Source organism: Strix uralensis, chromosome 3 (genome assembly GCF_047716275.1).
Source record: "Strix uralensis isolate ZFMK-TIS-50842 chromosome 3, bStrUra1, whole genome shotgun sequence".
NCBI classification, from domain to species: Eukaryota; Metazoa; Chordata; class Aves; order Strigiformes; family Strigidae; genus Strix; species Strix uralensis.
The window spans coordinates 81,965,202-81,982,765 of NC_133974.1; the positions used below are offsets into that span (position 1 = coordinate 81,965,202).

The 17,564-nt window shown below is 46.3% G+C and overlaps 1 protein-coding gene across 3 annotated transcripts in view; it reads left to right on the plus strand.

The window, feature by feature from the left end:
- Positions 1–5,429: 5,429 nt before the first annotated feature.
- FAM120B (family with sequence similarity 120 member B) overlaps positions 5,430–17,564 on the plus strand; it is a 55,543-nt gene continuing 43,408 nt past the window's right edge. For 2 of the 3 annotated variants that reach the window (XM_074863070.1, XM_074863067.1), the window contains exons 1-3: positions 7,671–8,340; positions 8,816–9,871; positions 13,201–13,381. In XM_074863070.1, the coding sequence (XP_074719171.1) occupies positions 8,852–9,871; positions 13,201–13,381 (1,201 nt within the window). In that variant the 5' untranslated portion in view covers positions 7,671–8,340; positions 8,816–8,851. Of the gene's footprint in view, positions 5,448–7,670; positions 8,341–8,815; positions 9,872–13,200; positions 13,382–17,564 lie in introns of those variants that run through there. The other variant, XM_074863068.1, reaches the window with a different exon arrangement.

Genomic DNA, 17,564 nt, shown 5'->3' on the forward strand with positions numbered 1-17,564 from the left:
TACTGGTGCGGTGAAAGAGGGATAGAGATGATTACCATTTGAGCAGTTTCTTAATGATGGATGGAAGCGGGGGATAAAAGTTGGAGGGCGACTCTGGCATGTCACTCGAAGCGGGGTTTTCCACTTTGTTCGGTCCCTCTGTTTAAACACCTTCGGTAGGGGCAGGCGGATTCATTAGGATGCAAGGTGTAACTGTCTCTGTAAATGTCATTTTAATTGTAACAGATCATTTCAGCACAGATTAAGCTTGTGTTCGAAAGGAGAGGATTTGGCTACAATAACCTCACTGTAGGTATGCCGTGCTAAAAGCCTTATTATGGCGACTTTATTGGGTTGAAACGTGCATTTGCATGGCAAAATGTGACTTTCATTGAAGCAGATGTCTTGATCACAAATTATCTTACAATGCGCTAGGAAAAAAGAAATTCTTAAAGACTTCTTAAAGTAAAAGCATTGGGTAATACCAATTAAAAGAAAATCACTAATGAGTTCATTCAGCCCAGCTCTTCTTGACTGTTCCAGGACTGTAGCTGCCCACGTGCATTTACTGGGGGTTTGCGGCACCTACCCCAAAGCCAGGCAGGTACCCTCACTACTTAAACAAGCATCCAGACTTTTGCAACCTTTCGCCACTCAACGTGTGTGTCTTTTACATGTAATTTTGGTCGAACGAGCCACCTACACCCAGATACTCTTCTTCTCCCGTCTCCTCGCCCCTCGACGCTTAAGCGAAAGCTTAAATGTACAGGAATGTTTGTGGTTGGCTTTTGGGTTTTTTTGGTGGGGTTTTTTTTGTGTGTTTTTTGTTTGTTTTTTTTTTTTTTTTTTAACCCCGGAGTGCTATCTGGGCAGAGAGGGGAGCAGCGATCCCACAGGCACCCTGAGAGGGCGCAGGGAAGGCGGCCCGGGCGGGCGGGGAGCGGAGCGGGCGGCGGGTCCCCGGCGGACCGGCCGCCCGCCCCCGCCGTGCCCAGCCCCGGCAGCGGGGAGCGGCGAGGGGGCGCGCCCAGCAGCCACGCCGGCTTTAACCGTACATTACTTTTGCCACCTAGCGTCAACATCTTTTCAAGCTTGCCGCTGCTTCGCAAACTTTTCTGCGGCGTTATCCCCAAGAACGGGAAAGGGGGGCGGGGGGGGAATCACTTTGTATCGGGTTTGCTAAGCGAGTGTGGGGGGGGGTGTGTGCAATATCTCTCTTGAAATTTGGGGGTAGCCCGTCAGTGGAAGCTAGAAGTGATATATCACCGCGGATCTTTTAATCTACGAGCGATAGAAAGTTGGTCTATTAGCATCCCCTTGCTTAAAAAACTGGAAATAAAAAGTTACACGCGCGAGGGCTTTAACCTAACGATAGGGGAAAAAAAAAAAAACAACAACAACAACAAAAAAAAAACACTAAAAAACTTGCCCCCAAATCCTTAACAACCCCCCTTCGGTATCGGGTATTTGTTAAATTGACGTGGCACAGATTTCTCGATTACCGCTGCTGAGCGTGACTGAAAGGCGCCGTGAGAGCCGGCAGGATCCTGCCCACGGCGCTCATTCTTCTCCGGCTTAATTTATGCCACGCGATTCTGTATTGGGGAAATCAAGCAGAAAGCTCCTTTTTCTGCTTTTTTCCCCCCTCTCCCTCTCTCTTTCAGATGCTGGGCTAACGGGGAGACTGTTTAACTTAAGTGTTTCTATAGGAGGCTGTTGTAGTTTAACTCCTGCCCACCAGTAGCTGAGGCGAACAAAGGAGGGACTCGAGGTCTAACTATTCATCCATTCTCTGCACTTTAATTTTCATTGATTTCGAAGACAAGGGGAGCCCTTAGGGATTCTCGCTGAAGGGGGATGACACGCCTTTAGACGCGATCAGCCCCCCAGCCAGCCATCTGCTCCCAACCAAATGGCGCTTTTTCGCTCCCAACCGCGTGTCTCCGCACCGCGCTCGCCCGCCGCCCCCCGCCGCCCCCCGCGCCGCCCCCGCGGTGTTAACCGCGCCCGCGCACCGCCACTGGCCCCCGCTGCCGCCGACGGGCGGCCGGTCCCTCCCGACGCCCTGCCCGGCCGCGCCCGCCCCGCCTTGGTGAGCCGGCAGCGGGACCCCCCGGCGGCGGGACCCCCCCGGGGGCGGGCGCGGTGCCCGGGGCCCCGCCGGGCCGCGGTGACCCCGCACGGCCGGGCCGCGGCGGGCCCGGCCCCGCCCGCCGGCGGCTCGCTGGGGCTGGTGGGGTATTGTGCTCCCCCTCCCTGCCCCGAATTGACACCCCTCCCGCAAAGCCGGGCCCCCTCTCCCGCCCCGGTGAGGATTTACGGGCCCGCCGCGCAGGAGCGCGGCCGAGAGCTCCCCGTCAGCCGCGGCTTTTATTTCTAAACGAGCCAGATTATGGGAAAAGTCACTTCAAAGCAAGGGGGGGCGGGGGGAGGGGGGGGGGCTGTTAATTAGGGCGACGCGCTACCATCGCTGGCGCGCAACCCTGATTTTTTTTCCCGGGACGGAGGGCTCCGGGCATATGGCGAACGGTGCGTCGGCGGAGGGACGTGTACGTGTGGAGCTATGTGTAGCCGAGTGTGCATAATATTTTAATTAGGTCTATAGTCCCTACGGAGGTATGTGTGCGCGGCTGCCCCGCCGCCGCAGCCCTCCCCGCACGCCCCCTTCACCCGAACCCCCGGGCCGGGCCGGGCCGGGTAGGGAGCGGAGGGGATGGGAGGGGAGCGGGGCGCCGCCGGGCCGGTGCTCTGGCTCCTCCGCCGGTCCCGGGCTCGGCGGCGTGACCGGGGTGCTGGCGCTGCCCGGGGCCCCGCCGCCCGGTGCCCCGACCCGAGGCGGGTGGGCGGCGGGCGCGGAGATGCCGCGGTGGCGGAGGGGCGCTCTGCCGTCCTTGCCGTGTGCGGGGAGGGGGATTAAGAAGTTTAGCGTGTAGGTTAGCCCAAAGTTGCAAAGGCATGTGCTGATTAGAATAAGAAAGGGCAGTCGCGTGGCTCAGCTGGCACACAGCGAGGCCAGATGATAGATAAGCAGCTCTGGGCCTTCCCTCCCCCCCAGCCCCCTTTTTCAAATCGCAAATCATCTGCTCCGGCCCTATCCTAGCCCCTCATTTTCATGACAATGGTTGTGTGTTTACCTGTGATCCTGGGACGGGGCATTCCTTTGTCTCCCGAGGAGATTACCGCAGCCAGCTGCTCTCCAACCCTTCCCTGGGCAAATCCCGAAGTGGCCCCTATATGTGTGTTTTACTGATTGCACACGAGGAGAAAGCGAGCCCCCCCTTCCCGCCCCCCCGCTCCCCTGCGCTACTTGTTTGTTTGGGTTTGCGCCCTGGCTCGCTTCCGACGGGATTTTGCTTGTGGGAAAGTACGAAGGATAAAATTGGTCACTCGTGTGCGTGAGCTCCCAAAGCGCCAAGGGTGAAGGCCGAGCCGCGGCGCCTCGCGGGGCCTCCCGGGGCCAAGGGGACATCAGAGGTCCAGGGGAAGGAGGCTCCCCCCGCCCTGCTCTCCTCCGGGCCCCCGGGCTCCTCCCGAAACTTCCCATGGATGCCCCGAGCCGGGCGGCTCCCGCCGCCTCCCCCGGTCTCCGCTCCGAGACACGGCGATTTAAATGCTCTCCCCACCCGCGTCCCTCTGGGGAGCAGCTCAGCCTCGCATTTGGAGAACTGACTTCTTTGCTCCCCTTTAACTCCAAGGACAGTCACGATACTCGCCAGGCGTTTGTACTTGATGACCGTCTGAGGACCCTTCCAACCCCAAATATCCCGTAATCCTCAGATTTACCCTGCGCCCCAGCACCCCATCCACCCAGTCAGGCAAGGCCGCATAACCCCCTGCGGCGCTGAGGCCTGGCTTGGCTTGGCAACGGTGTCCCAGAGCGGGGAGGGCGAGCGAGCGAGCTCAGATCATGTACACGGGTTAAAAAATGTGACGGCACTTCTCAGAAAAATGCTTTGCATTCCGGCTATGAGATTTCGCTGGACGGCTGGAAAGATTCCCTTCTGCTCCCGACTTGGGTAGCAATATTCAACTGCGTTCACCGGTCCTCCGAGGGGAACTCCCTCTTCTCTTTTCCCCGGTTTTATTAATCATCGTCTTAAGTCAGAACTCTAAACAGTAGCTGCAAACCACCGCTCCAGACAGTAGCTGCACAAACCCCTCTCCCCGTGACAGCCACACAGCGTGCCGCTGTACTGTACTATATTTCACGCACGAAGGGTTTTTTCTGTTCCCCTGCGGCCCGCGGCCCCCTCCGCGCGGCGCGCACATCTTGCGCATTGTCCGCTGGCTGCTGCGCAAAACCCGCTGCTAATAAACCGGGGGGGGGGGGGGGGGGGGGCGAGCAGTCGAGCAGTTGAGCAGTTTGCTTGTACGTTTCCAGCGCTTTCCGAGCCACTTCCAATTTGCGTCGTTTTTCTTTCCGCATCTCTCCATGTGTTGGGAAGGTGGCGGGGGAGGGAGAAGGAGGGGGCAGAAACTCCTCTGAAGAAGGTGATTATGAGAAAGAGGATGGCTATGGATGGGGCGGGCCCCGAGCTTTTGGAAATGCTCTCCCCTTTTCTGAGAGCATCTGCCCGGAGACGAACAGATGTGGGCACCTGCGGTGACAGGCCACATATGCTCCATCCTATTCACAGGCATTCAGACACGGCCACAATGGTGAGGCTTTGTGCGCGCGGAGTCACCAAATATATTAATCTGTGCTCCCTAGAGCACCGCTCTGTTTAATTTTTCACCGGCAGTAACATCTGATCTAATCCTCCCCTCGGCTCCCCCAAGTCCCCGGTCCCCGTCCCCCCCGCCCCGGGGAGATGTGAAGTTATTCAGGTCCCCACCTGTTGCCGGCGGGGTGGAAGCGGGTCGCGCTCCCGCCACGCCCGCAGTCAGGCCGCCATCCCGGGCCGCGCCCCGGGGACACCGGGGCTCCCCTCCGCGGAGCCGAGTGCCAAGGCAAAGCCAAGCCGCCCCGCTCCCCGCGCCGGGCCGGGCCGGGTCCCGCTAGAGCCGCCCGCCGGGCTGCCGGGGGCCGCTTTGTTTGCCCACGGCCAGCGCCGCACAGCAGGCCGCGCTGCCGAGGGGCGACATAAATCTCCGACGTACGACTCAGGGGTTTTCAAGCCATTTCGGTGCGCGACGCTTTCATCTCCCCACGTCCCCCTCGTCCCCCCCGTCCCGGCTGGGTTTGTTCGGGGGCACAAAGGCCCCTCCGGCCCCATTGTGGCCCTACAAAGCCGAGGGACACAGGGCCGCGGGCGGGGACAGCCGCGGTTCAAACCAGCCCGCCCCCCCCCGCCCCCCGCCGCTGTCGTGCGAAGGGGCCCGCTGCAGCCGGCTGTCCCCGGCAGGGCGGGCGGGGCGGGGGGCGGGAGGGGACAGGGACGGTGACAGCCCCGTCCCCTCGGGCCCGGGCCCGGCCGCCGGGCGCATGCGCAGCGCCGCCCCCGCGGGAAGCGGAAGCGGCGGCTCGGGTCAGTGCCGGGGTGCCGGTAGCAGGGGGCGGGTGGCTGCTTAACGGCCGCGCCGCGCGGGGGGCGGGGGGAGGCGGGGGGCTTGGTGGGAGCGAGGTGGGAGCGAGAGCGACTGGAGCCCTGGTTCTCGCTCGCAGCATGGCCGCGGGGCCCCGCGGCCTCCCGAGGGAGGGGCTCGGCCCTCACACTTGGCCCGGTGCAGGCCTCGGCGTTCCCCTCAGCGGCGGGCAGGTACCGCCGGCCCTTCGCCTGCCCGCCGCTGTCGTGCCTCCGGGACAGGCTCCGGCCCTTCAAGGCAGTGGGGGGCTGCGGGCCTGGCTGTGCACCGCGGCACGTCAGAAGTGGAGGCTTTGCGCCTCCTTCCTTGTGCTGTGGGCCCCGGCCGGTGGGCTGTGGGGAGGGCTGGGGCGGTTGTGAACATTTCTGCTACCAACCCTTTGCAATGCTGCGCGTGACTGTGGGCGTAATAAAATTTGTGTGGTCATAGCTGCTTGCCGACAAGATGAAATTTAGTGATGTCATCAACTGTTGTAAGGGTCATTTCTCGAAATTTTTGTGTCTGCATAAAACTGGAAGGGGGGGGAAATGGTTTTGATCGTTTCAGTTTGTGGAGAAAAGTTTCTCCTGCAGATTCATGCACTTGAAAGTAGTGCATTTGAAATCCTATGGTAACCAGAGATCTCCCATTTCACACAAGTAACAGCAATAGGCGCCCAGCAACGTTCATCTGTTGCACAGAATGCACGTGTTTTTTCACTCTTGGGAAACTTAGCATTACAACATAAAACATTTTGGTCCTGATTCTGCCAGCTTTATTGAGGTGCCTCTGATGAAAGTACTTCTCAAGTCAGTAGATTTTACTTGTTCTCTTTTGTGCTGCTGTGATGGATTACATGGATTAGAGAGTGATTTCCTTAACATGACTGTTACTGTTTAGTAGTGAAACAGGATGGTTGACAGAATATAAACTCTTTATTTTTTGTTATGCTTTCAGTGAATGTGTTTAATACTAATATTAAAGTTCTAGTAGCAGCCAAGGCATGTGCTTGTGTATTTGGGTGTGAACTTGCTATTGATTAAGCTAAATTAGTACTGGTAATGAAAACTTTTCTGATAATTTCTGCATCACAGACTTGCTTAAATTCTTAGGCAAGAGGAGTGCTTCAAATACAGGTGTGAGGATGTGGGAAAATGTTTCTTTCCATTTATTACAGTACAATATAGCTAGTTAATTGTTTACCACACTCCTTGCTCTAGGTGTGTAGCCATTACAGACAGAATCTGTACTGAATCATAACTAAAACCTGCTTGGATGCAATGCATTTTTGCAAAAGTAAGAAAGAACCCACCATGACATACTGCATCTGTGTGGTGACCTCAGGTCATTTAGTCCGACCCCATATGATAGTGATGGACGATGAAGACTTTCACACCCTTTGCTAGATCTCCATGGAAAGTAATAATAACCTACCAGTGTTCAAACCATTTGGAAGCAGAGGCGCAGCTTTTCTGGAAAAGCAAATGGCTGGAGTCTTAAGGGCACCCATGTAAGGCTGGAAGTAGCATTGCAGAGAGAGCAGTGCCCTACCTTGTATCCATGTGCAGCAATGAAGCAGATTCATACACATTTATTTCTGTTTTTATATCAGTGAGGTCTACTGTATGCTCTCAATTTTATTTTGTATGTATTTTATAATGTATTATATAAGGAAGAAATTTTTTACGATGAGGATAGTTGAACAGTGGAACAGGTTGCCCAGAGAGGTGGTAGATGCCTCATCCCTGGAAACATTCAAGGTCAGGTTGGATGGGGATCTGAGCAAGCTGATGTAGTTGAAGATGTCCCTGCCTGTGGCAGTGGGATTGGACTAGATGAGCTTTAAAGGTCCCTTCCAAAACATTCTATGATTAAAGATGATGGTATTCAAAAACTGTATATGGAGGGTATTAGATATTTAAACTGCAAGGACTCAGGAATACCTTTAAAAGCTGTCAATTCCCAATACTTTTGCAAATTCAACTTCCTTTTTTTGCTTTTTGTATACCATAAACATGTGTATTGTAACAATCCTGAGATAGTCTAATTGAAATGTCAGAATCAGCAGTGTGAAAAACAGGAAAAATTGTACCTGTTTAATTAAAACACAGTGAATTTCTTCACTGCTTAACTGGGAAGGGATTTGACTTTTGAGTAAAATCAAAATAAAAACAAAACAGGTTTTCTGAGAATGAAGAAGAAAAAGCTTGATGGAGCTTGTTACCTCCATTTTTCATTGCAAGGTCCTTCAAAATAAAATGGTGCTGTGTTAGAGGAAATTGGTGCTGTAGTAGAAGAGAGAGCACATCTAATGTAGAAGCTGTGCGAAACATTTTTGCATTGAGACTTCTAGAAATAAAAATGGAGGTCATCAATAGTTTTATCACACAGTTGTCTCTATGGAATGTCTAAATTGCTTCATCTGGCATGCTATTAAGTTCTGCCACAGAATTTGGAGACTCTCTTCTTCAGTCTTTTAGTATTGCTTAAACTGAAAATAGGCTTATTCCATTTTTAATTGTTAATTTCTGGATGAAGTTTGCATGTGTGTCTTTTCAAATAGATTGGTTCAAAATTGCTGTGCATGTTAGAAATCACATTTAACATGTTAACTTCACTATTAACGATAGTCAGATTTGTAGATTCACAAAATATAGGTAAACCTCTAATTGTTTAAAGAGGTATTGAAAATTATGTCTTCAAATGACAGGATGGTAAAATGGATTGAATTTCTGATTCAAAGCAGAACTGCTGCTGCCAAAACCGTTGCAGAAGTAGAGGTATTGCAACTGGTGCCATATCAATGGACTACTGTCTATAAAGTCAGATGGTAATCGAGCCATTTGCACAATCAAGGTACGAGACTGATTTCCAAAGTTATTTAGTATTGTTTTCCACTGGCTTCAGTTAAACATGTTTGTATACTTTTAGTGTGAAAATCAAGCCATTAATTCCTGTGTTGTACACTGTCAGCTAAGATGTTACAAAGCTTTTGATTACATCTCTACTTGTTTTTCTAGCAGTGTGGACTTTTCTGTATTTTACGTTATTAATCTGAAATTTTTAAAGACTTATTTATGAAAACCTTTTGATATTTACAGTTTTCACTGATGTAAAAAGCAGAAGTGGAAGGCAAACTGAATGGGCACTTATGTCCAGTTTGTTGATGGGAAGAAAACTGGTTCAAAGTGTTTAAGGGCTGGGACAACACAACCAGCTATCAGCAAAAGCAGAAAACTAACTGTTCAGATTCCAAGCTGCTTTTGATTGTGGAATTTCATTATGTTTCTCAGTATTGCATTTTAGAATGTTGTTATTTTTTTTCTTTCAGACTGTGCAACTCAGCTGTGAGTTTCAGAGATCAGCCATGGGCATTAAAGGTTTGCAAGGATTTGTGGCAAGAGTTTGCCCTGATGCCTGCAGAACGGTAGATCTGAGAGAGATGGCAGAAAAACATCGCATCGATCATCCTGATGTCCCGCCTGTTATCGTAGTGGATGCCATGAGTTGTGTTAGATACTGGTACACCCCGGAATCCTGGGTGTGCGGTGGCCAGTGGCGGGAGTACCTTGCCAATTTAGAGGATTTTATTAAAGTGTTTATGGCAGCTGGTATCAAGTTGGTGTTTTACTTCGATGGAGTGGTAGAAGAGAAAAAGAGAGATGAGTGGATCAAACGGAGGTTGCAGAATAACAAGGAAATAGCCAGAATATTTCACTTTATCAAGACTCAGAGGAAACAACCAGGGAGAGGAATGTTTGTTGTTCCTTCAGCTTTGCCTACTTTTACACGTTTTGCCCTGAAGTCGCTTGGCCAAAAAACAGTATGCACGTTGCAAGAGGCAGACTTTGAGGTGGCTGTGTATGGTTTGCAACATAACTGCATGGGAATTCTCGGGCAAGATAGTGACTACCTCATCTATAATACATGCCCCTACTTCTCCATAGAGAAGCTCCATTTGGACAGACTGGTCACTGTTATGTACTCTCGAGAAGATCTTTGCCATGCGTTGGGTCTTAGTTTGACACACCTCCCTCTCTTTGCTTGCTTGCTTGGCAACGATGTTGTTCCAGAAAGCTTGTTGGAAGGCTTTTGGCGTAAGTGTTTAGCCACCAGTCCCCACAAGAATAACAGCTACAACAGAAGAACAAACATACTTCTAGCTGTAGCAAATTACATCTCAAAAGTTCCATGCTCATACAGTAGCCTGAAAGACTTGGAAGAGATACTACCTTTGGGATCAGACAAGACATTACTTTACAGAGGAGTGGAGTCCTATCTTTTGCCAGGGCAGCAGTCTCCATGGATTCCCCCCAACATAACAAATTGCCAGATGTTCTCCCTTCAACAACAAACAGCAGTGTGTCAAGATAAAGAAGTCTTTCAGGTACTTCGTTTTTTAAAGCTTAATGGTCACTTTATTGCCATGACTACTTAGTGGAAGTTGGTAATGAGTACACTGAACCTATTGATTTAAATTTGCTTGAGCAAAATATTTTGTCTGTTAAGTACAGCTGTGGTTAGGACTATTACATGCATGATGATGAGGGCAGATACAGCACATTTAATTAAAAGTGGTTCCTCTCTTTTTGAAGCGTCAAGCAGGTCAAATAATGGGGATACAGCAGCTCCTGTATCGGCCTGTAAGGTAGGCATAGAGATGTACTTCCCATATATTGCACAATGTAATGACTTGCTTTTTGCTTTGAGAACCCACAGGTCAGCTACAGCTGGTTAGTGGTCTGCTTGGCTGTCCCTGGCACATGCAGCCAAGGTACCAAAGGGAGCTGTGCTAAGAACACAGAAGTTGAAATTGGTCTTGTGGAGGAGATGAGGAAACTTCCTATAAATCTGCATTTTGTGATTTTTGGATCAGTTAATTATCCTTTAGATACATTGTCCCTGAATGAACCAAAAGCACTTTGAGTGGCTAGTTAATCCTTAAAGGCAGGGCTGCACTAGCAGGTTTCACTTACGGCTTCTCAGATGGGCAGAGAGGCGCTGGTGTTGGGGTGAGAAATGGTACGTCAGACTGGGTCACTCCGAGAGTCTGGATGTATTAGCTGGGGTAGCCTACCTGGCTGATAGAAACGGAGCTACCTTGCATCAGAGTTTATGCAATAGCAGTAAGTCTAGAGTACAGTTCTATAAATTCATGGCAATTAAGATAACATTGAGATTTGATAAAAAGAAGAATCTATATGAGGTAGTGTATTTTAGACCCTGTATTAGCCATCCGTTACTCCCTATTTTGTTAGGTACCTATAGACTTCAAATAGAGAGCCTTTTTTTTCTGTCTCTCTTACTTTTGAGCATTTTCTTTAAAACTATTTTTCAGTTTCCTCGGATTACTCTAAAGTAATCCTCTAATTTACATTTTCTCTAAAATAAAGTAATAAAGTAATTTAAAAATAAAGTAATCCTCTAATTTACATTTTCACTCTAAAACATTTTAAAACTACATTGTAACCTATGCAATGGTCGTTTTGGCTAAACTGCAGATATATTTTGGGTTTTTTATTAACCACACATAGAGACAATACATGTCACTTTTGACTGTAGTAGTTAAATAGAAGACATTATTTAAAAAACCAGCAACCCTGCATCCTAATAAAGTGTTGAAAAATACTGTCTATGCTTGAAGTGCGAGGAGAAATTAGCCAGAATGTAATTCTCTAGTATGGATTATGGCCAGGACAACAGTGGTAATATCCTTACTCCTTAAGAGAATGTACCATGTGGTCTTTATGACAAGTGGTCATTATTTCTTGGCTTGATCTTTCATTTGAAGGGTTGCAGTTCTCTACCATCGTGCTGAGTTACTGCTGTAATAAAATAGTAACGTTTAGAAACTCCATTGAAGACTGCCTCACTGTTGCTGCATAAATACTACGTTAAACCAGTCCCTGGGCCAAGGAAATCACAGTCAAAGTTGTAGACATGTTAACTTGTTTTTTGTTTGTTACAGGTATTTAAATATTTGTATATGTAATGTGTATGCTTTGCTTCATATTTTGAAAACCATATGTAGTTCTGCTTACCTTGCACATAATCTGAACTGCACGTAAATGACATACATAGCTCAGTTCCAACCTTGAGGACGTAGCCTTATGTTGCTGCTTCTTTCAGAAAAGAGCATAACTTTCTAGCTGACTGTAAGGGTAAATCAGAAATATTTTTCAAGATACAGCACTGAGTACAGCAGTGAAATCAGCTTGGATTTTTCTGAAATCAGTTTGTATTTCTTTCAGTACATTAGGATGTGTAGATTATTCGCAAATGGCAAGAAACTAGTATTTTCAAATGATCTCGTATCTGTGACAGTGGTTTGATGAAATAGTTCAGTGCTTCATTCAAATCATGCTTAGAGACTCTTTGTTTTTGTTTTATACAAAAGTAGATTTGGGGGATTACATTGTTTATGTATATTAGAAATACTGAAGGATTTTTTCCAGGGCAACCATTAATTTATTGCTGTAAGAAGATGCTCTGTTGATTGGTATTGTACACAGAAGCCAATCACTGATTTTATGCTTATGTGAGAATTTCTTCTGAAAGTATGATATTTCAGTAGAACTAGTTTTGTTCAGTCATGACCCAGTGATTGACTGCAGCTTTGACCTGCTGAGTTTCCGGGTTTGCAGATACTGGAATTCTGCAGAAATGGTGAATTTGGCTCTGGCTGGTGGTCTGGTAGTTCCCAGTGAAAGAGGCTGAGATAGCTGCATGGATGGCACAACCCAAATAACACAGAGAGCATGACACACGCAGGGAATGCAGAGCAAAGAAACTTCAGTGCCTGCTCACCATATGGCATGGGTCCTGGAGAATTTATTAGGGGCACCTCATGGAAATAATTGGCTCCACTCAGCTGTTTGAACACCCCCATAGTTTTGGTCTGAGGTTGTGAAGTAGAAGGTCTGTCTGGCTCTGCACTTGGTCAGTCCAGGTTACAAGTGTTACTGGTTGAAATCCTGTGCTGCCTGAGAGCAGCTTTGTTGCCTCTGCATCTGAGGTACCTGTTGGTACCAAGGCTGCTTGTAGCCAGCTGCTGTAGCCAGATGTGTCTGCACCCAGTGGATGGTTAATATGCAGCCTGGGTGATGCTGTGATTCTGCTTTTCAGCAACAGCCTGCAGACCTGGTTTTCCTCACTAGAGCAGCTTGCATTTCTTTTCTTGGGGTAGAGCTATTGCAAAGTAAAAGTGTGGTGAGGTTAAGTATTCTAATTTGACCACAATGTAAACTACACAAAATCAGCTCAGGAAAGAAAAGGAGCTGTTTTACGGAGTTCATCTTGCGATAAAATTAAAAGTTTGGGGTTTGGCGTGCCTTCACTCACTATTTGAAGAGGGAAGATACTTTTTCAGGTGACTAAAGGAGGGCAGCTCATTTTCCGATGTCTGAATTCAGAATCCATTTTAAGAATAATTACTCTGAAAAACTGTCATTAAAAATCCCAAGTTTTAAGAATTCAAGGAGGGGATAAGAAAGGCGATGATGGGTTTCCTGGGGATTCCTGTCCACAAAAAGATAAAAGTTCTGAAAATATACTATACTGGTGTTATTTGAAAAAGCACTTGTTCCCTCCCTGGCCATTCCCTCCATTTCCACTGATAGAGGAAGTGCTATTTCCTCAAAGAGTGAATACATTTTGTTAGTTTTTGATCCTTCTTAATTTTGGAGATAATGCCTTCTTCCTTCTTTGAACAAACAGTTAGCTAAAGAACAGCATATCCAATCTGAAAATTATACAATCTTCAATATCCTGAGTAATGGAGAGATTGACTGCAGCAACTCTTTGGAAGATGAATGTGATAGAGAGATTCCTGGACAGGCACTTATCTACCGCCCTGCTCGTCAGCATATTTATTCTGTCTTGTTGGAACCTGGAAAAGGTAAGAATTAAACTACTTACACAATTATTCAAGCATACTTTCAATTTTGAAGTATGAAATCTTGACTTCATTGTTTCAGTGACTACATCAACATGGCATTTAGGATAAAAACTGTGGGCAGCTGAAGTATACTTTTTAAGGAATCAAGAGAAAATGTGACAGTGAAATTGCAGTCTTTCTACATGCTGTTGAATTTCAGTGCTTTTAAAGAGATTTTTTTTTTAAATTGGGGTTTTTTTCCTTATTAAATGGGAAGTTGTGAAAGTTGAAAATGATCAAAAGATTGAGCAAAACAATGACATTTAGAAGACTTTAAAAGTTGGAGAGGATATGAAACCTTATGTTGCTTTGATAAGTGTAGCTCCTGATGAATTAGTGAGTTGTAATACACTTTTGCAAAACAGCAGTGCAGTGTTACAGTTTTACCTTCTGTTGATTTTAGGTCTGCAATTTTAAGAACAGCGCATAGTCAAGTGTAATTACTGTAGTAATACCAATGCGAGTAGTCATGCCAGTGATTATTAGTTCTTTCATCAAAGTACAAGAAAATATGATTTCTTTATCCAGTGGTATAAACAGATTCTGTAGCAGGTATACATCTGTGCTTACCTTCTGCTTTAAGACAGAGAATTCTTTATTCACATCCTTGGACAAATTTTATGTTCTTAAGACTTCCATCAGTTAAATGTTATCTTTATAACATCTTTTAGGGAGTGAGCTAAAAATTTAAAATGTACTGAACTTTTATTCTTTTTAATATGTTGATTTTTCCTTGGTAATGACTTTATATTTTGTTGATGAAAATGCACTGCCATCCAACCTAATATTCAAACTATGTGCTTAGAAGGGCACAGAAAGGTAATTAAGTGCCTGACTTCTTTCAGCAACTAGAGGTTGAAGTTGTGCCATAATAGGAGAAAAAAAAATAGGAAAAACTGAATCAGAGTTTACATAGTCATTTGGAGAGAGTAGCAAAAATCTCAGTGGTAGTTATGCACATCTGTCATTTTTCATTTTTCGGCCTACTGCCTCTAAATTTTGTAGACAATTATAATTTGGTTGGGTTTTGTTTATTCTTCTAAGCAGCAGGATATTCATTGATGTTTTCAGAAACACACAGACCAAAACTTCTAATTAACAGTTGTTGCTGTGAGATGGCAGGGTAGTAGGCAGATTTGCATTTGTGTTACAGTGTTTGTAGTACTCAAATGAAGAAGATTAGAATTGAAATACAGAAACGTTGATTTAGAATCTTATTGAAAATGAAATTTGAATGTGAAAGAGGTCTTCTCTTAAGAAAGTGATTTTAGAATAAAACCACAGATAAACATGTATTTCTTGTTCTCAGTTCATGCCTTAAATTCCAGAGATAATTTTCTAAAGTAAATCATAGTGCACTCTCAATCCTTAACCCTTCCAGAAAGGTAGGTAGAGTGTGTCTGCATGGGCACCCCTATTAGATCTGCATTTTTAGTGCAGGTATCTACCCCCAACTGCTTTAACCGTGTCACTTCCTAGTAGTTCATGGGTTGGTTTTTTATTCCAGTGTATACCCACTTCTAAGTCAAGAGCATAGATCATTAATCAGAGTCTGTAAGGTAATTCATAGTAAATCTAAGCATTATTTTTTATGAATTTGCTGCTAGACCTACAAAGAAGTTTTGTTCTTTACAAGGTAAGTAGAATCCTTTGTCAGGTTCCCCCAGATGAGGTCAAGTTGACTGGTTTTTGTAATTTGATGAGTGGTAGGATGGGAAAAAGTAACATGCCTTGTATGTAGGTTGTAGTATACTGTAGAATTATTTTGGATTAGCATTAAAAAGGAGCTTACTGGAAGGAGTCAACCAATTAAATTAGTCCATGTGGAGTCTGCTGCCATTGTGATACAGTTGCTGATGTAGCTCATTTGAAGCTAACTTGGCTAAGTATACACAATGGTCCAGCTTGCGGTGGAGATGTATGTGTTAGTGATCCTCTTTTTTATTCCTTAAGATCCCTCAATTACAAGATTCCTGTGTTGGAAACTGACCTCTTTGTGGTTTGCAAATCTGCTTCTTTACTGTTAAACAGGGAGAGCCAACATTTAGTAAAAGCGACGGTTGCAGTTTTAGTAAGAACAGCTTAAAAACAATGTAAACTGTTTCCTCTACCCTGAAACAAGAAACTTGTTAGTTTTGAATGTCTAGGCTGAGATTTCCAAGGGTGCTTAAGAGACCCAAGAATCCATAGGAGCTGGATGTTGTCATATCCTTTGAAGTCACCCACCTACACCATGCCACTTTGCCTGAAGCCATAGAGTAATAAGCATTTCTTTTGCTGTCAGTGCCAGTTTAAGTAATTCTCTTGCACAGCCACTCATTTCAGTCCCTGTGCAACCTCTCAGTTTTGCTGGTGCAGCTGTTTGTGCAGCTGCATGGTGGCCTAGTTTGAGAAACTGAAAATAGCCCGTCTCCCTTCCCTCCCTTTCTTGCAGTCAGGTAGCTAACCTGGTTCTGTTTCCCCATCTGACTCTTTGTGTAGCTACAAACAGCTGTGGCAAAACAGCCCGAGGGAATGGCAGGGAGTGGGAATGAGCAAATCAGTGGTGGCCTGGAAAAGTTAGCAGTGCTGCTGAAAGAATTGCTTATGTAGCTATGCCCTTGGTATGGTTGGGTATGTGGTAAGCATGGAAATGTTGCTAGAATCGCAGCCTTATTTTTGACCTTACAAAAATAAATGGGGGGTTGATGGTGATCCTGATTATATGGCACCTGTTGCCTGTGTGTTTTAAAAGTATCTTTGTAATTAATTGAGCTGTTTCTGATCATTACATGGAATATTGCATATAGGGATATATAAATGGTAAACTTTTAGCATCTTTCCAAGAAAAACAGTGCTATTGGAAAATTCAAGAAGGAGTGGAAAATAACAATAAATAATGCACCTTGATAGACCAGCCAAGCTCGCTCTTTTGTGTGTGAAGAGTTCAGAATAAAACCAGCAGGCTTTGGCACTAGTACAGTCCATGGAAATACCTGCACCTGTGTGACTGCTGCCAATTAGGAGTTTATGTAATGTAGCCTAAGCCCGTGGCCAGCTCCTGGAAGTCCTGGCATCACTCCCAGTTCTAACATTAGCAGGCCAGACTGACCCTCGCTTTGACACTGTCAAAAACAGTCCGTTAGCAGAATTTTTGCCAGTTATCACCAGTGATCACTCAGGAGGGCTGGCATTGTTGCTGGTATAGAAGAGCACACATCACAGCATTTCCAACCGTCTCATATTTTGGTGTTTTGCACATAGTTGAAATTTTCCTTAGGCTGCTTAAGCAGTGCTTCCACAGGTTGTTCAGAATCTGTTTTAACAAAGGAACTGCTATTTTTTTCAAATTTCATTCTCTATGTGCATTTTGGGGAAAAGAGTTTGAAAAATGACTGTTTTTTTCCAGAGATACTTCCATGCAGGGGGGAAGGCTGACATTTAGTAATCATGTCTCTGTTTTGTTCTTGGTATGTTAATGTGCTGTCAGTTGGCAGGACCTTGCTTTTAGCTATATTTATTTGGCTATGTGAACAGTAATATACTTTTGTTACTAATGGACTATAATAGTGAAAAACACTCAGCTTGATGTGGTGCTACGTCCTGTACCAACATTCACATACGTTGAAAGAACAAAACTAGAGGTTTCCTATTGACTTGTCTTTTTGCTGTGCTTGAGCTCAATGAGGGATGTAAAAATAGCATTTCACTGGCATTCGGAGTTGAGAGACATTTTGATAAGTTGTTCTGCGAGTTGTGGAACTCATAAAGAGTGACTCTCCCCACCAGCTTCCCCTCAGCAAAGCTTTTAAATTTCCATGCTCTTTCCGAGCATCCTCTTACCTTCTCCCCATGACCTTAACAACTCCCTCCTGCAATATGTGGTGTTCTCAAGTATGTTCCTTACTGCCTCCTGCTCTCCCCAAATCCCATCTACCTTTTTATTAATCTCTAGCTCTTTTGTAGCTACTTGTGTATTGATTTGCCATCCAGTCTGTTTGGATGTAACAGGTAACTTGACTTCCCTGCCCTTCTTTTAGTTGGTGCCCTGATAGGATCCCGTTGTCAGCTGAGTCACCAGTTTCACAAAATGTTTAGGAATTTAATCCATTTGAAATCTTTTCTCCTCTGTCAGATTTAGTTGAAACAGAGCAGTACATCCATG